Source organism: Schistocerca gregaria, chromosome 7, assembly GCF_023897955.1.
Source record: "Schistocerca gregaria isolate iqSchGreg1 chromosome 7, iqSchGreg1.2, whole genome shotgun sequence".
NCBI lineage: Eukaryota > Metazoa > Arthropoda > Insecta > Orthoptera > Acrididae > Schistocerca > Schistocerca gregaria.
Genome location: NC_064926.1, coordinates 463,305,579 through 463,327,627, shown reverse-complemented (window position 1 = coordinate 463,327,627; position 22,049 = coordinate 463,305,579). Strand labels below are relative to the sequence as shown.

The window sequence follows — 22,049 nt, the reverse complement described above, 5'->3', positions numbered from 1 at the left end:
AGTTCCTCCAGGTGTCTTTACTCCCCAGGGCTCGCAGGTACTTCGCCTTGGTCGTCGGAAGGGGGCCCCTGGAGTTTTGTTTCTAATCATGTGCTTTCTTCACCTATTTTTCTTCTGGCACACGTTTTTTTTTTTTTTTCTCTTCAGTTTCTGCGGCATTGTTGGTTGTTGCATCGAGAGATCGATTTCCTTGTTCTTCCTCCTCCTCCAGTCTCCTTTATTTATGATCGGTTCATATGTCCTCCTTCAAATATGAAGAGCTTTTCCTTTTCTCGTTTAGTCACGCTCCATATTTCTGAACCGTACAAAACTGCTGCGCATATTACTGTTACATATTCTCGTATTAGTGCTCGCTGTATTGATTCTGAGCGGAGCGTCTTACTGAGGGAATACATGCATTTCATTCCCTCTGCTATTCTTTCCTATGCTGATTTTGCAGGTAAATTAAGATCTCAAGTAGTAAAAATAAATAATAATTCGCTAAGAACGTTTTTCACGGTCTTCCGTTGGCCATTAAGTATGGGTTTACGACAGACATTAAAAAAAAAAAAATTTTTTGCATGTGATGTTGAAGTAAAACATAGGTCGTAGAGCAAGTGAGACAACCAAATTCTTCATGCTGGATTCTCTCTCTCTCTCTCTCTCTCTCTCTCTCTCTCTCTCTCTCTCTCTATCTCTCTCTCTCTCTCTCTCTCTCTCTCTCGTTTCAAATAGCTCTGGTCACTATGGGACTTAACTTCTGAGGTCATCAGTTCCCTAGAACTCAGAACTTCTTAAACCCAACCACACATCCATGCCCGAGGCAAGATTCGAACCTGCGACGTAGTGGTCGCGCGGTTCCACATTGTAGCGCCTAGAACCGCTCGGCTACTCCGGCCAGCTGCACTACTGGATATAAAGTGAACATCAGAAGCGTGCTTCTACGACAAAGAAAGTATTACTGTTTTCCCACTTTTTAAGGATTTGCGACAGACATTAATATGACTGTTTCAAGAGCTCGTGGAAGTGTACACGCAGGTGACGTGCTTGCACAGCGATGGGGCATTCTAGCAGGTTAATGTACATACTTACAGAGCACTGTTGCTAACTCCTTTAGCTACAAATCTATTCTATCTTTAACGAATTGCTGTAGATAGAACTTACGTTCGAAAAAAGAGCTGTCATCATTAGCAGCGTGACAACGAAGGAATCTGATGTGACGTCGAACCAGAACGTATTGGGATGATAAGTATTACGCAGCCGTTCTTTGCTGTCACTTAGTCTATGCATTCCAGTGAGCTGAACTATCTTTAATGTGGCAAGGAAGAGTGCATTATTACGTTCCGACTGAAAATAGTGTATTACATAGGTCATTAAACGGAACGCAGTTGCCGTGATACTTACCGACCGTACACTCAGGAAAGACCACGAACTTAATGTCAAATATTTTGTAGTACGTCTTACAGAAAAATGACGACAAATGGTTACACAGTGTCATATTCTCATCCAAGAAAGTGTAGCTGTACATATTCCAATCGAAGTGGCCCAGAAAACTGCATGGTGCCGGCGCTCAGGTACTATTCAGCTCCATCTAACGCTGCTGTACCGAAGTAGTAATACTAGTAACAGTAGTAGTAATTGTAGCAGTAGTAGCAATACAGTGTCAAACACTTCACCCAACATTTCCTGCTGAAACAATGGCATCGATACGGGAACATTAAGCCAGCTGGTGGATAAGGTGCGAGCATCTTTTTTTGAAGTGGTTGCGGGGAAAGTGGCTTCGTTACAAGAAAATCTAACACCAAATGCTCAAATGTGTGTGAAATCTTATGGGACTTACCTGCTACGGTCATCAGTCCCTACGCTTACACACTACTTAACCTAACTTATCCTAAGGACAAACACACACACCCATGCCCGAGGGAGGACTCGAACCTCCGCCGGGACCAGCCGATCTAACACCATCTCAATGCCTTGCGGCATTGGCGAACTCCAGAAACCACTTGTTTTTCCATACGTGGAAATTTACTTCGTACTTAAAAAAGAACTGGAATGGGGACTAAGTAAAGCATTTACATTTTAACTATTTAGTTTTATTGAATCTATCGTCAAATTAAAGCACACTATTTTTATAAAAGTAATAATTAGAATAACGATCAAAAAAATTTGTCTTCTCTTCATGTTTTAAGTTAACAAGTTCAGAGCTCCGGAACAAATTTCCCCTTTGTAGTGGAGTGTGCGCTGATATGAAACTTCATGGCAGATTAAAACAGTTCGTCGGACGAAGACTCAAACTCGGTACCTTTGCCTTTTGAGAGCTTTCCCGAGATCGAGTGTCCGTCCGGAGAACAGTTTTAATCTGACAGGAAGTTTATATCAGCGCACACTCAACTGCTGAGTGAAAATTCATTCTAGAAACATCCCCCAGGCTGTAGCTAAGCCATATCTCCGCAATATTCTTTCTTCCTCGAGTGCTAGTCTCGCTAGTTCCTGTGTAGTTGGGGAGATAGGAGACGAGGTATTGAGGGAAGAAACGCTGTGAGGACGGGTCGTGCCATTCTTCACGGGTTTACTTGTACTTTTCTTAAATACATAAGCTCCGATTTCTATCTTTTCGATGGCAGAACTCCTACTTTCATCTAGCGCAGCTCCACCGCAACCCCAGTACTGAATTCCTAACAAAACCACCAGAAACAAATAACTGCCGTCTACAGACAAGTATAGAGGTTCAAGTGGTAACGGCAGTCCACGGATGCGACGGCTGACCGATCTCATTATGCGTAGGAACGTCTAATTTCAGCAGTATTCTAGCCGGTAGCCGGCTGCAGTTCAGGAACTAGCCAGTTCGGCACGATAAAGGGCGTTGGTGTGGCCTTGAAAAGAATACAATCGCTGCGAACAACTGGCGAACACGAGCGTTGCAATTCGGGACTCACACACGGCCTCCAGTTGTACCTTTCCGACAGACCACCAGGCAGTGCACCTGAAGAACGGGGATGCGTGTTGACTAAAAGCTGCTGCGGCGTGCGTGCGCGTGTGAGGAGGGGATCAATACGCTGCAAGGCCGGAGGTGGTGCCCTTCGCGTCGCGTCGCACCAACGTCCGCTGCCCACAGGGCAAACACGGCGCTTCCGGCTCGGAACGGAGCACACCGTTGCGACCGCCAGACGTACACTGCCCCACTAAGAACAGGCTGCACGTCGCCTATTCTGATAACCTCTGTCTCTCAGAAGTACCTTTTTTTTTACAACTTCCCCATACGGAAAGGAGGAGGTCAAAGGTCATGACACGGAATCCAACTCAGACCGTGTGGAATCAACATACCACTAAATGAAGGTGGTTGTCGGTTGATCGACGGGAGTGCCTGCGAACTTCGACGAAATGGGCCCATTTCCTGTGTAGACAGTTTCTGTTCTTGTTTGTTTTCCCTTCCGTACAAAAAATATTATCTTTTGAGGAAACGTAAAAACGGAGCAGTGGCCGAAATGTTACGTGATTATTGACCATCAACCACCTCCCCCCCAAAAAAACACCTCTTCCAAATTGCTACAGTTTTTTGCTGATTGTTACAGGCAGTGAAAACACTGCAGTTTAATGAAAAATGAACATCAAAGTACACTTAACTACCAAAACACGTTAAAAGTAGTATATACATTGACTTCAGAGTTTGCAGGAGCGTGTATGTGCAAAAGCTATTCTTGTTCTCTTGTTTCGAAAGAATACGGTAGAAAAACGCAAAACACAGTTTGCACTGAGAGTCAAATCCAGGTTAGAAACATTAGTAGACGATTTCGTCGATAATTTGGCCTTCATCGTCCCGTTAAGCCATGTCGTAATTCCCTTGCATTTCGGCAACCGGCGAATGAAAATTTATATTACTTTTATTTCTCGTGAATAATGAATGTGCTAACTTACCAAGTAGACGTTTTGGTAACCACTTCAGATCCCAGTTTGTACGAAATACATAGTGCGTCGTAATGTTTAACATCTGGTTTTTCTGAAAACATAACTTACTTTTGCGTGTCCTCCGACTTGTAGGCTGAAGTTGGTCGAAATCAGAGGGAAGCAGGGGAGCGCTGGCTGGCCGCCACACACAGCTTACCGGAGATCGTAGAACGGAAATTTCTCCGGTGTCTTTAAATCAAAACAACGTTGATTATCGGTAATATTTTATCATCATTGATGCCCTTTTACAGTGCTGCTGCCGTGACTTCAGTAGCCAAGTGAATGATTAAAAATGTTTAGCTGATCCACGAATGCTAGAATACATCGAGACATAATGTAACAAAAAATGGATTTTCTGTTGTTGATGTTGTGGTCTTCAGTCCTGAGACTGTCAGGAAGTCGATTCTGAAAGTATTTGTATGGAGTGTAGCCTTGTATGGAAGTGAAATATGGACGATAAATAGTTTGGACAAGAAGAAAATAGAAGCTTTCGAAATGTATTGCTACAGAAGAATGCTGAAGATTAAATGGGTATATCACATAACTAAAGAGGAGGATGGATTTTCTATGTACCTGACTTACAAGCTCGTTGAAGACTTTAATATACCTGGGGAGTTATTACTTGATATAAATTCGTACATTATTTCTGGACAGCGTCGCCATACATTCTGTCCACAAGCGTGCGGATGCTTCCTAGAAACAAATGTGACGGCTTGAATTGTAACGACCTTGTGAATCTTTCCAAATGTTCCAAACATCCATGGAACTTAAAAAAGGGCGAGGAAGAAAGTATGACTGAGATTAACGTGGCGTCGAAGACGAGGTAATTAAACGGAAAACAAGAACGGAATCCGCGCCCGCGCTTCGTTCACCGTCCGACAAATGTGGCAAGACCTTACAAACCTGAGTAAAACCGATGTGTCGTCGAGAGTTGTGAAAAACTTGTGCACCTCATTTTCAGGGATCACCGCACTTCGATGCCAGGCTGACTTCCTCTCTTTAATAGCACGTCAATTACTATTATTCACAACTTGAGCTCTTCAGCGTGTACCGAATCTCTCTTGTTGATCAGTGGTTACTTGTGCTTCCACTGAATCGATCACCTCTCTCACAACGATCCACCGAGACCTCAGCTCCTGTGCTGTTCTACGGATTAAAGCGCCTCTTTCATAATCTCAACAGTCCAGATTCCTCTCAGCGATAATCTATTGCGAATGCTCTAATCATTCAACATACCGGTCTCCCACAACACAGATTGTCAACACACGTTACAACAGTGGCACTCGATTTGGAGGGAACAGATTCGAGCGATATAACCGGAAGACTGAGTGATCACCAATGTTTGGCCGTCAAGACAGAAAAGCTGGAGGCTAACGATTGTGTGACCTTCAGAATTCGTGATAACGTCCGGAGTTCAAAAATGGTTCAAATGGCTCTGAGCACTATGGGAATTAACTTCTGAGGTCATCAGTCCCCTAAAACTTATAACTACTTAAATCTAACTAACCTAAGGACATCACACACATCCACACCCGAGGCAGGATTCGAACCTGCGACCGTAGCGCTCGCGCGGCCTTCCTGACTTACATTCCCAATTTTTCCGCAGGATCTCGCTGACCGACAGCGTGTGGCCTTGTTGATGGTGATGCGTCGAATGGGGACCTTAAGCTTGGCGGTACTCTTTGTCTTCTTTGAGAGAAGTAGGTTTCGAAGTGGCACCGTTCCCCAACCCCCTACGTTATATATATATATCTCTCTCTCTCTCTCTCTCTCTCTCTCTCTCTCTCTCTCACACACACACACACACACACACACACACACACACACACAACGTCTTGAACAAGAAATTAACGAAACCATACTCCACAACCAAGGGCGTACCCAGGATCTGAACTGGGAGGGGGGAGGGGGGGGGGCAGGTAGGTCATGGTCATACTAGTATCAGGAAACAAGGGCTCCAGACAACATACGGCACTTCTTATTAAATAAAACAGTAAACCAGTGAAAAACTGCTTTTAATAAACATTTTAAATACAAGAATGCACTTGTACAATCCGAGAAAACATTCGGCATTTCTTATTAAATAAAACAATAAACTAGTGAAAAACTGCGAATATCTTCTGGGGGGGGGGGCAGCTGCCCCCCTCCCTACCCCTCGCTGGGTACGCCCATGTCCACACCACTCATGCAAGAGTGACATAAACGAAACCATTACACTTCAGATACAACAAAGTTCCCAATGCCTACGACATGTACATTTTTTTTGCATCTACTATACACAAAGCACATACAACATTTAGCTGTGACTCATACTGAATTCCAAGGCAATTCCATAAATAGTGAGCACAAGCCCGATAACATGCTAATGGACTCGACCTCAAGGCTGAAAACACACCTTTTTGGGATGGCAGTTCTTGCTTCCCGTTACAATGAAATTTCTTATCGACCAATTAATTTAAATTTGTGCTTCGACCATAATGCTTCTAGTAGTACAACAGGATCGCAGAGGTGGTGTATAAAGCGAATAGTATTAAGTATTGAACTAACGCATTCTTACCGCTGAAAGAATTTTTTTTTTTTTGTTTCAACTTCGTTTTTCACATTTCAGTACTCCTTGTAATTAAAATTACTAAAACTGTCCGGGCTACTATGCTGTGGTCTTCTGGGATCTCAGAGATAACCCACGCCTCGTCCCCGCCCGTGGAAAGACATCTTCAGGGGGATCGTGGCTTCGATGTTGGTCCAGAGCACACGATGACTCGCACTGAGTCAATGGCCAGCCGCCACGGGTGCCATACCAGCGTGGAACTCACGATCCCCCCTGAAGACATTCTCCACACACGGCGACGAAACGATGTGTTACCTACGAGATCCCAGACGACCATGGCCTGATATCCCGTAAATTTTAGTAATTTTAGCTTTTATGGCCGTCAAAGTTTGCATTTTGCAATAAGTCCTTGTAACAACTGTCTTTTTGAAATATATCCTCCATCTATTTACACCAGTTTCTTCCCTATACTTCTCGATGAAAATAGTTCGTGATGAAAATCTTGTGATGCAACTTCTTTCTTTGATTTTACTTGAAGAGTCAACCTGCACCACACTTCCTAAGGATGTTTAAATTTTATTTTCTCCGGATCTTGTTCCTTTTGAAGAGTCTCCATCATCGCATTACCATTGCCTCTAATTGTCATTTTCTTGTTATGCACCGATCAGCTATCAAAAACCGAAGTTTTATTGCGGCCTGGAAAAATTCCAGGCGTATAACAGACACACATTGAAATTTTATCGATGAATAGCGATTGCAACTTGGGACTCGTAAATGAAATATTTCGCAAGAAGGCCGTCCATGTTTTACGGATACATATTGCAGAGGTAGTCTTATTACCCTGACAAACCTGTCTTTTAAACATATGTGGATTAAGAGCTCTTAGACTTTATCCCCGAAAAATCTGAGGTGGTACGTAATAGTTGAGACTCTAAGGCTAAGGGAGATTTGCTCGTGTCTAAGAGCTTTTACTCAATAAATAGTACATTAACGTTCACTGCTAATGGTAGAATCCCTAGAGTTCGACACACTTCCTAATTACTGAGCAACTTGCTGTTCGTAGATCTGATATTAGTGCTGGATTCACAAGACTTAGGCGTGACAAGAAAAAGTTATGCGCAACCTTATGATCGATAAAATAAATTTACCCAAGGTTTAGCTCGGTCTTTATTGTTCAGGAGCTCTTTCTTCGTTTCATTTTATGTAGTAATTTGTACACAAACTAGTACTTACGGTCGTTGAACGCTGGACGTCATTTCCAATAACGTGAATCTACATCTACATTTATACTCCGCAAGCCACCCAAGCCACCCAACGGTGTCTCATTTTTCGTTGTAATGCAAAGGGCGATATTCGCACTGGTCGACAAAGAAACAATCAGAGAAAAGCCATGTGAATGATACCACCAAGAGCGTTTCGGCGTTACATGGACGGTAGCCCTGCGCGACTGCCTGATCAAGTGTCGGTCAGTTTTCCGTCATGATCTGGAGTAAACTTGCTTATGACGGAAGGTCTGTCGTGACCTGCGACTGCAGCCGCCAGTGTTAATGTGGAGGAATCTCGGGGTGAAACCAGAAGCACGAACTGATACGGGTGAGTACACAGTAAAGACGCAGAGGCTCTTTCTGTGGGTCTTACCGAATATAATTCCATCCCAGGAACTGTCCGGCTGGCCCGCCTTACCAGCCTCTGTAGACAGGTTTTACCTTAAACTATGGTTTCCACTGAGACAGTTACATGAGGCGCGCTGAAGCACGTGGTCGCTACCTTCCGCTCGTGCGAAATCAAAACCCAACAGTCTCCCTGGTTTGGAAACGCCGAGCAAAGACATTCAAAGTAGGGGGTATCCGTACACATATCATATCTGGAAATAAGCACTGTGGAGATTAAGAACCACCTACCTCCCAATGGGATGAGAGTGGCATTCAAAACGGTAACAGAGGAGATGGACAGAAAGACGGGAAGAGAATAAGATGGACAGAAGGAGGAGGAGGAATAAGAGATGTAGAGAGAGAGTGGGAGGGGATGGAGAGATGGACAGAGGGAGGGGAGGAGGAGATGAATAGCGGGAGGGGAGGAGGAGATGGGCAGAGAGATGAGGAGCTGGAGATGGACAGAGAAGGGGACGAGGGGATGAGCAGAGATATGAGGTGACAGAGAGAGGGGAGGAAGACATGGGCAGAGAGATGCGGAGCTGGAGATGGACAGAGAAGGGGGAGGAGGGGATGAGCAGATATATGAGGAGACAGAGAGGGGGAGGAGGACATGGCACAGAGATGAGGAGCTGGAGATGGACAGAGAAAGGGGAGCAGGGGATAAGCAGAGATATGAGGAGACAGAGAAGGGGGAGGAGGACATGGGCAGAGAAACGAGGAGCTGGAGATTGGCAAAGAAGAGGGATGAGATGGACAGAGAGAAGGGTAGGAGGGAATCAATAGGGAGGAGGAGGAGGTGAAAAAGGACGTGGTGTGATGGGGCTGACATGTGAAAAAGTCGAAAACGAGTTTAAATGTATGTCTTTCTTCTCTACTCTAAGACTGGGATAAATCAAAAGCCGAGTAACCAGCGAGTATGTGAATAAGAGAACACGATTTCGGATCGTACTTCACGGCGTTCACATCCCGATTGTAATACTAACTTTATACCTACGGAATCGGCCACCCACGACCCAATAAAAGATCAGATTTATTACTATATCCATATCTAACGTCTGTGACTATAGTCGTCATAAATAGCGCGGTTGCTGCCGTGTCCAATGCTGTGCCCTTCACGATAACGCAAGTTAGCAAAGATACTTGGCACACTTTACGTGTAAGGGGCGCGAACAAGAACTGGAAGATGTTTAGTAGATGGCCAGAAGTTACTTAACGTATCGTTCAAAAAAAGGGTTTGGACAAATTTCATTCACAATTAAAAAATTTAGAGATTCTCCACCTCGAACTGAAAATAATATCGAAGTTTATGTATGCATTTTTCATTTCTCACTAATGTGCATACGATCAGGAGCCCTCACTAGTGCCTAAAAATGAATAGGGCCAGATGCTTGAAAGTACTCGCACTTGGAAAATGATGATTTGATGAATAGCCTCCTACGACGAGAACAGACTTTGAACATAACCATTATTTCGGGAAAAGGCAAGTTCATTGGGGCTCTACTGCAAGAAATTGTTAGCAGACCTTGCAGTGTGGCACGCTCACAGGGAAAGGCGCGAGCCCTCACCTCCTTGTCCGAATACAGCGACTTGGCGACGATATCCAGCAGCATGCGCGTTTCAGCCTGGAACTCATGTCGATCGCTGGAGCCTGCAACATAGCATAACAACGTTCCAGATCAGCAACGAGTCTGCCAGGATGGCCATGGTCCATAAAAAAACAGATTAAGGTACTCTAAAGTATTTCTGACACACAAATGTGTAACTATGAGAAAAAGAAAAGCAGATTATTCTTTAAGACGACTTCCCTGCAAGTAAGCAAAATCAGTTAACTAACACGTATCAGGAACGGCGCACCAAACTTAAAGCAGGTGTGCATAAAAAAGCAAGACGTAAATGAAGTGTACAATATAAATGAAAATTAAGCAGGTCTGTCAATTTTCCGTCCACTCCTCGTGATAAGATTCGGTAAGCACGTACGAAAAACAATGGCCGTTATGCCTCAGAGAGTGAAAATTTAATCTGCTCCAACAGGGAAAACTTTAATTCTACTAAGGACACAAAACCATACAGTACATGACAAGGCATACATTCGTCCTGACATTATGACATTAGCTTGCCAAAGCAAAGAAGTCCAGTTTCGGTACATACGCTACCCAACAAAAGTTTGGAATACTATCGTAAAATGTAGTCTACAATACTAGAAGTCTGATTGACTTAAGCACTTCATGCATTAACCAGTTAGGTATTGCTTACTGGACGGTGTTCACTAATGGCAAGCTTTGTGACTCTTTCCCAGGCATGTAGAAACATGTCGCTGCCGCAGCGGCACACCGCAAGCAGTCCAGTCATCAACAACAGCTTCATTCAGCTTGCGTTCAGCACTGCATCACCATGCCACGCAGATCCAGACAACACTTTGATAGTGGCCTTACATTCAGCACGTCATACACTCAAAGTGGTGTGCCTAAGGCGTGGAGAAAGAACGGAGAGAAGGGAAATGTGAACGACTGATCTCGCAGTGGTCGTCCTCTTATGACAACACCATTCCAGGACTGTTTCCTACAACTGTTGGTTCGGTGGCGCCCAACATCAACCGCTTGAAATATTGGAAATGACCTCCTGTGCAGTACCGATTCGTATCTCAGACCAAACAGTGCGTAGAAGATTGCATCAGGGTGGTCTTCATTCCAGAAGATCAATCAGAAGTTTTGCACTGAACCAGCGGAACCGACACACTTGAAGGACCTGGATTCTTGGATATCAACATTGGACCGTAGCAGTATGGAGAAATGTCATGTTTGCTTACGAGACCAGGATTGGTCTTCGACCGGGCACTAGACGTTTAGGATTTGGAGAAACGTTATACCACAGTAGGATCGCCGAAACGTTCAGGAAGTCCATCCGTTTGCACGTGCAAGTGTTATATTCTGGGCGCAACAAAGACAGGGGGCGCACCCCTCTAACTTCCATCTATGGCAGTCTGACTGGTTCTCGACACATCCAAGACATCCTGCAAGCAATTGTTAGCCCCTACAGATGTGAAGTCGGCGACAACGCCATCCTAGTCGATGACAATGCAAGACAGCACACTACTCTAGCAGTGTCTCGGTATCTTCGATGATGCAAAATCAATCGAATCTATTGACCGGCACAATCTACAGACATGAATGGAATTGATCATGCATGGGACTTGTTCAAGGTGGCCACTGCACACCGTCTGAATCCACCCAACAATCTTCAGGACCTCACTGAATCTGCCATTGAGGAGTGGGACCTCAAACTCACTACTAAAGAATGATAATCTTCATATAATGATTTTCACTGTTTTTGTTTTCTTGGGAGAGAATCTGCTTTGTTTCGTAATGATATTTTGTAACTAAGCAAAATCGTTCTTGTTTTCAGAAGGAATTATGTTTATTTTGTTAGTAAAGTATTGTAAAAACCTTAATGGGTGTATTGTTAGAAGCCACTGTAGTAAACTCTTTGATATTCCAAATTTTTACTAAGGAGTTCAGCTTTAATCTACCAGGAAGTTTGCAATCGATGTGCGCTACGCTACTGAATGAAAATTCATTCTGGATACTTTATTTCACAATACCTCAGATTTCTTTCCGTACAATACGCGGATGAAGCCTCGAAAGCTATACCTCTGTGTGAGTTGTTACTTGCTTAACTTAAGTCGCACTGTCTCTACGCGGAGAGTACATTGTTCTGCAAAAGCCACTATCAAATTTTACACAGATCAGGCAGAACACTATGACACCTACCTAAAGCTCGTATGTCCACCTTTGGCACGGATAACGGCGGTGATGCATGGTGGAATGGAAGCAATGAAGCCTTGGTAGGTCGCTGGAGGGAGGTGGCACCACATCTGCACAAACGTCACCTAAATCCCGTAAATTCCGGTGGGAAGGGGGGGGGGAGGGGGGGGGGGGCTATGAGCTATGGCGCCATGTTCAATCACGTACCAGATGTGTTCGATCGGGTTTAGATCTGGCGAGTTGGGGGACCAGCACATCAACTGGAACTAGCCAATGTGTTGGCTCTGAGCACTATGGGACTTAACTTCTGAGCTCATTAGTCTCCTAGAACTTAGAACTACTTAAACCTAACTAACCTAAGGACATCACACACATCCATGCCCGAGGCAGGATTTGAACAGCCACTGTGTTCCACGAACCACTCCATCACACTGGCCGTGTCACATGCCACTGTCGTCAGGAAACATTATCGTCATGAAGGGGTGTTCGTGATCTGCAAACAGCGTACGATACACACCTGGGTTTGGAGTTATTTTGTAGGGAAACACATCAGGTTTCCTGCGCACATCCCATCGGAAGTTAATTTCTTCCCAAACTCGCTGTTGCATTGCAGGAGTAATTTACTCAGTGGAGTTGTAAATTCTTGCTCTAAATTCAGATAAAGAAGTCTGCAGAGGGCGTACAAACACAATATCCTTGATGAATCCCCACAAAAATTTGAGTGGTGTCACATTTGGGGAACGTGGGGGCCATGCAACTGGCGCATCACGGCCAATCCATTGACCTGGAAAGCGGCCACTGAGAAAATCCCGTAGTGGGGTGGTGCACCATCTTGCACGAAGTGGTATCAAAAATTGTTGTAACATATCCAGGTACACTATCCTGATGATGGTTCTATCACGGAAAAAGGGGCCGTACACAATGCACAAAAACCGTTCAGTTTAGGATGATCATTAGCGTAGCTAGTACGGAAATTACACTGAACTGTTGTCGCCGACTTCGACTCTTCAATCCAAAACACACAGCTAGCACACTTGGGCCCAGTGAAGGCAACCATCTTTAACCCAGCTGCCGCTAGCGCGCATTACGGTGCGATTCAGCACTAGCGAACTACGCGAGACAAAACATGATGTATTTCCTTACAAATTGACACTACAGTCACCTCTGTAGGTACTACGAATTAATTTATATGAATTTTCAAAGTTGAAATATCCTTTTGAAACACCCTTTGCTATAGCCATAAAAATACAGGCCCACACATTAATAAACTAGAAGTGAACTTCTAAGTGACCTCTATCATGGAACTGAATAATTTGAAATTTTAGGAAAAATCCATTACATACTGTTAATTTACACAGAACCTATGTGCAAATATTTCTTCTGTCTTGGTTATTTTAGAACTCGCGGTTTCAATGAAAAAGATGGCCAGCAGCATGATACTTGTCTTCAGTAGTGATATGTTCAAAAGTCACTGCAAGAGACTTGTCAATGGTAGACCTAGGCGTCCAGTACATGGTAGAGAGGGACCAGGGGGGTCTCAGGGTCTTATACAGATCTCCCTAAGCAACGAGTACAAAGTGCTGCCCTTCACCGGAACTGAATCAGTGGGACTCACTTCACCTGTTTTGGGGAAACATAGTTTGCCCAAGCCGAGAAAAGGCAAAGCTGGAAAGGCATGGGTCTATTAACCGTCGGCAGTTCATATGCATGACCAATAATGGTAACCCTTAGTGAAATAACAGAAGAGACAGTAAGGTCCACCAGGTGCACTCAGTGTGTATGTCCGGGGGCCTCATTCAGCATCTCGAAGAGACTATTCTGACAGCCGTTAAGGGCACAGAGTGAAACCAACAGCAGATTATGGCGCACGTTGGAACAAATGATGCCTGTCATCTGGGCTCTGGAGTATTCCAGCGACTGGCAGAGAAGGCCGACGTTGCGCATGGAATTTAACGAAGCGCAAAATTTGCAGAACTGATCGAAACCCTTTGGTTCCGTGTCGAGTGGAATGACTGAACCAGAGTCTTCGAGGATTATGTGACAAGGCAGGCTGCGCCTTCCTGGATCTGAGCCAAAGGGCTGCAAAGGGTTGCGATCTATAGGGTCCTCGTAAATGGGTCAGGTGTGCACTGCACATCAGAGGCTGCTACACAGGTAGCTGATTGGCGTGTGGTGTGCACACAAGGGTTTTTTTGGTTTGGCAAATCTCCATCTAGTCCAGATAATGACAACTGTAGGAGACGCAGAAATATAAGTGTAAGATCCGAAAAAAATACCCCCAACAAGCGAGAGTAATAAAATCCTTGTACTTAACTGCCAAACATTCGTAAGAGCTTGAAGCGCTCCTTGAAAGCAGTAAAGCTCGCATAATACTAGATACAGAAAGCTGGTTCAAACCTGAAATTGATAGCTATGAGGTTTTTGGAGAAAATTTAAGTGTTTATCGAAATGATAGGCTAACGGGAAATAGAGGTGGTGTATTTGTGGCAGCAGATAAGAACCTCATACCCACCAAGATAGAAACTGAGGCCGCATGCAAGACTGTTTGGGCAAGCCTCAGTATCAGCGTGGGCTTCAAAATTGCAGCTGCATCCCCCTATCGTCCACCAGAGTCTCCTACCGATGTAACCGAAACCTTTAGCCAAAGCTTAAGTTGCTTGCACGTAAGTTCACCAGTCACACTGTAATCATCAATGGAGACTTTAATCATTATACAATCAAGTTGAAAAATCACAGTTTCGTTAGTTGTAGGCGTGACAAGACATCTTTTGAAACATTACTAAATGAATTCTCTTAAAACAGGTAGTTCGGAACCCCACTCATGATGGAAATCTATTAGATATAACGGCAATAAATAAACCTGACCTCTTTGTGAATGTCGCAATCGAAACTGGTATCAGAGACCACACCGCAATTGGGGTAACAATGATTATCAAAGCACACATGACAACTCAAACAGGCAGAAAAATTCATATCTTCAGTAAACTGGGTAAAAAAGCAGTAGTGTCGTATCCCAATGAAAAACTCGAAACTTTCAGCACAGGACAAGAGTATGATGAGAAACTATGGCTCATGTTTAAAAAAAAAAAAAAAAAAAAAAGTAGCTGACCATGCACTGGATAGATATGTAACCAGTAGAACAGTTCATAATGGGGTGGACCCTCCACTGTATTAAATCACCGTAAAGAATCGTCTAAAGAAACAGACTACTGCATAACAGGTATAAAACAAGACAAGAGGCTATAAAGAAATGTCTAAAGAAACCAATACTACTGCATAATAGGTGTAAAACAAAGCATAGGGCTATAGATAGAGAGATGCTGAATGAAACGTCTTTGGCTGTCAAGAGAGCAATGCGTGAAGCCCTCAATGACTACAGTACCACAATATTGTCCAATGATCTTTCACAAAACCCAACGAAATTCTGCAAGTATGTAATGGCTGATAGTGGCATCAAAGTTAGTATCCAGTCACTTGTGAATGGGACAGAAACTGAAATTGAGGGTAGCAAAGCAAAAGCTGAAATGCTTAAGACATTTTCATATGTTTCTGTACAAAGGAAAATCCTGTAGATTTGCCCCAGTTTAATCTTCGTACCACTGAAAAAATGAGTGAAAGAAGTGTTAGTGTCAACGTTGTAGAGAAGAAGCTGAAATCGTTAAAATTGAACAAAGCTCCAGGGCCTGATGACCCATATCAGATTCTATAATGAATTTGCGGCTCATTAGCTCCTCTTCTAACTATAGTCTTTCGTAGATCCTTCCAACATAATACCGTGTTCAGTAGTCGGAAGAACGCACAGGTTACACAAATTTACAAGGATGGTAGAAGTGATACACAAAATTACCACCTAACATCCTTGACACCGATTTGTTATAGAATCTAAAAACAGATTCTCAGCTCGAACATAATGAATTATCTCGAACAGAATGACCTCCTCCATGCCAACCAGCATGGATTCCGAAAACATCGGCCACGAGAAACGAACCTTTGCTTTTGTCACATGCCATACTCTAAGCTTTGCATCAAGGCAGTCAGGCAGATGCAGTATTTCTTGATTTTTGAAAAGCGTTTGTCCCAGCACCACATCTACGCTTACTGTCAAAAGTACAATCAAATGGTGCATCGAGAGTAATTTTCTGACTGGATTGAGGATTTTTTTTGTAGGGATGACGCAGCATGTTATCTTGAATGGAGAGTCGTCGTTAGGTGAAAAAGTAATTTCGACTGTGCCACAAGAAAGAGTATCGTGATCCTTTCTGTTCAGGCTGTTATTAATGACTTTGCGGACAACATTAACAGCAATCTCAGACTTTTTGCAGATGACGCAGTTATCCATAATGAAGTACTGTATGAAATCTTCAACATCTAACTGAATATTTATACAGCTTCTTTCAAAGTGGTGCCTATATTGGCAACTTGCTTTCAGAGTTCAGAAATGTAACAGCGTGCACTTAAAAAAACGAAAAAACGTAGTATCCCATGAGCGTAACATCAATGAGTCATGGTTCGAATCGGTCAACTCTTACATATATCTGGGTGTGTATTTTGTAGGGATATGAAATGGAATGATACACTTACGCTCAGTTGTGAGTAAAGCTGATGTTAGACTTTGGCTTATTGGTAGAATACTGAGAAAATTCAATCAGTCTACACAGCAAATTGCTTATAAATCACTGGGGCGACACATTCTGGAGTACTGCTGAAGTGTGTGGGAGCTGTATCAAATAAGACTGGCAGGGGATATAAAGTATACAGAGAGGGGCAGCACAAACGGTCAAAGGTTTGTTAGACGCTTGGGAGAGTGTCAGAGAAAGAAACTGAACTGCAAACTCCTGAAGAGACATGTATTTTATCCCGACAAAGCTTGCTTACAAAAGCTTTAAATGGACATTGTAGGAATATACGACAACGACCTGCTTATCACGCAAATACAGATAGTGACGACAAACACACACATTTAAACACTCATTTTTCCCGCGCTCAGTACGTGAACGGAACGGAAAAAAAAGACCTTAATAACTGATACAATGGAGCGTACCCTCTGCCATGCACTTCATAGTTGTTTGCAAAATTACAGATGCAGATATAGTGCAACTGCTCCTAACTGCATATAGTCACCAACTGCTCTCGGCAAATCTTCAGCTTTAGGTTTAGGACTCTTTCCTTTGGCAATCTGATGTAATTCTAGAGATAGTGTTATGTTAAAACAACACTTGTTCACATATCATATGTTGAATTGTTTTTTCCCTCCAAAGTTGGTGTAATTTTTTGCTTGCGGTAACTTGTGTTATGGGGCACCCTCACTAGTCTTCTCTACTTTTATTTTCTGCTGTTTGAAAATAAAGTGTTGTTTTGGCTTTTAGCCAATTTATGACTTTTTTTCGAATTAGGATGAAATTTGGCATCTGCGTTTTAGAAGTCTGCAGGCGCATTTGGTGAAGTTCTGGTAATGTGTGATAACTTTTGCGGCGCAACACCCCATGTACTTTTGGCGTTTTCACATACGAACTTGTGTTCATCAGTTTCTATCAAACTGCACTTCATATACACCGGCGTGTTTTGTAAGTTTTATTGCGCGCAGCTTCAAATAATATAATTGTTACTGCAGAAAGAAGGAGAGGTGACACAAAAAAGTAATTTAATAAATTTGTGAAGTAATAAATATCTCAGACGCTGAGATAAATTGCATCACTCGTTGATGCAACAGCATAGCTTGAGAAGAGGCTGTCAGTCACATGACAAATATCGTGGTGTGTCCAGGAGTCCTACCGCGCAACAATTTTAAATTTAGAAGCCTGGTTTAGGCCTTTTAACGTTGTAATTCAGACACTTTCCGACGGTAAATAAAAAGAATTTCCAGGAGTAAAAATTACTGTAAATGAAACAAACAGGTTAAGCGGAAAACACTACAAATCAGTTTCCTAAACATCAATTGTGCTTTAGTAACATTTCTGTAATTTTCATATACTACAAAATCAATACCATTATACCTCAGATTGTTTATGAAAACGAAAGCGTGGTGAAAAGCAATATCTCCGAATTTTTTTGTTTGAATAAACCAAACGTTATTACCATTCTACATTGTTATTCTTCATGTCTTCATATTTGCAGCCCTCTGCCGCTACACGGCTTCGAACTCATAAAATGTAACACGACGGCGTGTAACGTACGGCAGCTGTGTTAGTGGGTGAGAAATTGCGAGCTGTAATTGGTGCCAGACCGGACATTCAGTTTCGGCCACCCTCTGCCAAGCCTTCGGCTTCGGACAAAATGTGCTGAAGTTCATGCCGAAGGCGAAGGTTTATAGCAAGCGCCGGAACTGAGCTATTACAACTGAGCATGAGGTATGGGCACCAGACAATGAAACTCCATCAGTCGCGAAGCTTTCACATAGTTGTCGCGCACTTATAGTACACCGTGTTGCATCGATCGAGCGCTATCGACAGTAAATATAGGTTCGTATGCGAATTAGATTATCTGGTTTCGTGTTTTATCATACGATTACGAAAATTTTTATGTGACCGAGAAGAAGAGAGGAGTGAGATTGTATAAAGCACATGTTGTTGTTGTTTGTGGTCTTCAGTCCTGAGACTGGTTTGATGCAGCTCTCCATGCTACTCTATCCTGTGCAAGCTTCTTCATCTCCCAGTACCTACTGCAGCCTACATCCTTCTGAATCTGCTTAGTGTATTCATCTCTTGGTCTCCCTCTATGATTTTTACCCTCCACGCTGCCCTCCAGAAAACCAAAAAACGGAAGTATTGTTTTTACAATATTCATTAGTTATTTACTTCTCAATAGTCCTTAAAGCTTTATTTTTTAATGTCTGTTCTTTTGTCATGGTTTTAGAGACAAGTGTCACCATACCTTGTAAAGTTTTTTTGGTTCCCTGAGCTCAGTTCTTCTGGAGCTCGTCGGCAGAATCCGGATTGTTCCGTAGCTCTCGGCACTGCTGCCAACGAACTCAATTTGCAGTGTGCGACACTATAATGGGCAGACGTTCAGTGCGCAGTCGACACGTAGTGATTGCGATGGACTTTTTAATGATTATATCTGTTCTGAGTATTAAAATAATTATTTACATGGTTTTTCAGTGTCTCAGAAGGATTTATCTTTTTCAGTTTTTTTCATATTCATTGATATAAATATGAACCATATCTTATGGTTAACGCTTTCACTAAACCTGCTGTTAAAAAAAAAAAAAAAAAAAAAAAAAAAAAAAAAAAAAACTTTCGTGCTCTTTACAGTACAGCAACCGAGGACTTCGAAGCGCAAATGGCGAGCGTGTTGGCACTACTGTGAGGACGCCCATCACTTGTTATGTAGCGGCCTTTGTTTTCGCTAGCCCTCACCGTGTATACCCCTCAGCTCAGGGAACTAGACAAACTTTACTGAGTATATTCCTTAGGTTTATATGGGTGCGATAAACCTCGAAGTTGGACATGTGTATTTCGATCATATTCGCCTGTTACCGACAATAATAGCAAAGAAGGAACAATATTTGAGAGACTATGTGCATCTTCTTTTTGGAATTTTTTAAAAACAAATCTCAGAAAGTACCCTCTTTAACCTTTACGAGGAAAAAACACATTAGTATTTATACTGTTCCGAATTCTCACATGGCCGACACTCGTTCCTCGCGCCGGTATAGGGTTAGATTATGCTAGTATTTTGTGCGACTTTATTTTCAATGAAACTAATCTCAAAAAGGACTCTGCCTAATCTCTACCAGATCAGTATTGTAAATGCTACGAGTTTTCGCGTGAGCGGCGCGCAAAACACAATCGATATTCTCATGTCTTCGAGATATATTGCACGCAAAGGGGCACCCACTAACGCACAAGAACTTCACAATTACTCATTTTTACTTACACTTCCTTAGTCGTCTTTCAGTTGAAGATCAAAGATACGAGGTAAGTCCACAAAGTAAGTTCCGTTTGGTTATATAAAACAAACGTGTACAGATACAGAAAAAATATTTGTTATTCAAAAATTTAAAACTGTTAAACTACTTTTCTACACAGCTTCCGAAATTCTTTTAGCCGGTCTTGTAAAAGTATCGCTACTCCAGTGGTTATGATTTTGAAGTTGAGAACGATTCAACTATCTTCAGATAAGTTTTGGCACTGGAGATTGCTAGTGTGCGTCAGAGCTTTATGCTCAAAAACAAGCGGTGGCGCATGCGCATAGGTTACCACTACGTCACTACCGTCTCTCGAGTTCAGCGCACGCTGTCGAATACTGCTCCATCTCAGGCGCGCAGGCGCATGCATAAACGTGATACAGCGCATGCGGACCTATATTTTCAGGCCTCTAATTGCCACTACCCTCCACAAATTATGGGTGCCCTTTGAAAATTGGTATACCGGCTCCACGTTTTATCTTGCAAATGAACTGGAACACCTACACTCTGTGTTCAGACTACGGACGTTTCCCGCGTCAAATTAGCACAGTTTTAAAGAGCAATAAATGTGACAAATCACAAGATAGTGAGGAAAAGGAGCTGTTAAAGTCCACGTCGTTCCTCCGATATTTGGGCAACATATAGTCTAACTTAGGGACAATACTAAAGAAACATGTGAAAATAATCTTACAGCAGCGTACGAAGATATATGTTTTTTTTTGGGCTCGGTAAAGGATGATCTGCATTTGCGGAACGCTGGACTCTACAGTATCAGTGTGTTACCAACATTTTTATGAAACAATTCCCTCTATGATGATATCCAGTGACCCTGTCGTAAAACAACAGACGTCAGCATACTTTTGGATGAAAATGTAGATAGTGAAGAACAAACTGCATCAGTATCCAGACAATCTTTCTCTTGCTCACACGCAATTAAAAATATTCTGCACTTTTGTACTACCAAATCTGGACTACCATGATGTACGAGGGCAAGTCAATTATTATCCGCAATTTAATTATATTTTTGTTTATTTTGGTAGTACTGTCGTTTTACGTTAATGACGCATACTTGGTTTATTTGTTGTTATATCTTTGCAATTTTCAAGCTGCTAAGTTAGTTTCGCTGTCGCTGCTGTATTGTTAATAATGGCTGCCCCGCCATTTGCACCGAACAACGTTCAGTGATCCGCTTTTATGTGGTCGGAAGTCGTATCAGGGGCCGAAATTCATCGATGACTTTCGGTACAGTACAGAAACAGTGTTTTGCCACAACGGAGTGTCTACGAATGGATTGAAAAATTCCGAAATGGTCGCACAAGTGTTAAGCACGATGAAGGAACCGGACGACCGTTTACCGCCACAAATAAAGAAACCATTGAGCGTGCACGTGAAATGATTCTCTTAGGCAGAAGATTAACTATTATGGCGACATCTTAAACTTGCTGACACGCTGCATTTGGTGCTGTTGGACGACACAAAAGCGGCTGATTGGGTTTCTGTTCCTCCCAGTAAGTTAGGGTACATTGGCGTCGTCAGCTGCTTGAGGGATTGGACGGTTTTTCCGTTACCTGTTCTGACCCAGGAGGCCCATGAGTGCCCTTTCTCGGTGGTCCAGCCTGTCTACTGCCCTTCAGACTTATTTGGTTCTTCTTATCTTTCTACATCTGTCGTTGATTTACTGTTTTGTCTTCGTCGTTGTTCTTTTTTCCCGAAAACTCGCACGAAAGTAGGCATTTTTTCATCATCAACAATGTCACCTGACTCATCAAGTTGTATAGTGGCTCTTCTGGTTTGTTCAAGCTAGCTACTTTTATTGCCAGCGGCAAAAATTTCGGTTCTTCTTGTTTTGCTTCTTGCGACAATGGAGTACCTCGAATTATAAAACAACATCCTTCTTTTCTTCAAAACGTGCCCCAGCCACTTCCAACATACTTTTTTTTTTTGCCATCTCAGAGTCTGAAAATGGCTGCTGGTGTTCAGTAAGCGTCCAATACATACGCAACGCTGTTTCGGCATATCTTTTGTGCAAGCTCATAGAGCAATTTAGTAAGGCGGTGCTTTCTTTGTAAGAAGCTTAATAGGCCTTATGTCTGGAGTTTTCCTTGACGAGCTTCACCAATCAGAGGTAAATTTTTGTGGAGTTGTTTCCTTGTGTCGCCTTATATTGTACTTTTAACCAGAGGGACCGTTTTGTTGCATATGAGGCGAACTGGAACAGCTTCCAAGCCTGCCCTGCCCGACAGCGTAAAACGATA

The 22,049-nt window shown here is 42.9% G+C and overlaps 1 protein-coding gene across 1 annotated transcript in view; it reads right to left on the bottom strand.

Annotated features, from left to right (window-relative positions):
- The window catches only part of LOC126282239 (heat shock protein 75 kDa, mitochondrial-like), a 266,503-nt gene that overhangs the window by 195,058 nt on the left and 49,396 nt on the right, over positions 1 to 22,049 (bottom strand). Inside the window, exon 3 of the mRNA XM_049981826.1 lies at positions 9,693 to 9,775. Within this exon, the coding sequence (XP_049837783.1) occupies positions 9,693 to 9,775 (83 nt within the window). The remainder of the gene's footprint in view (positions 1 to 9,692; positions 9,776 to 22,049) is intronic.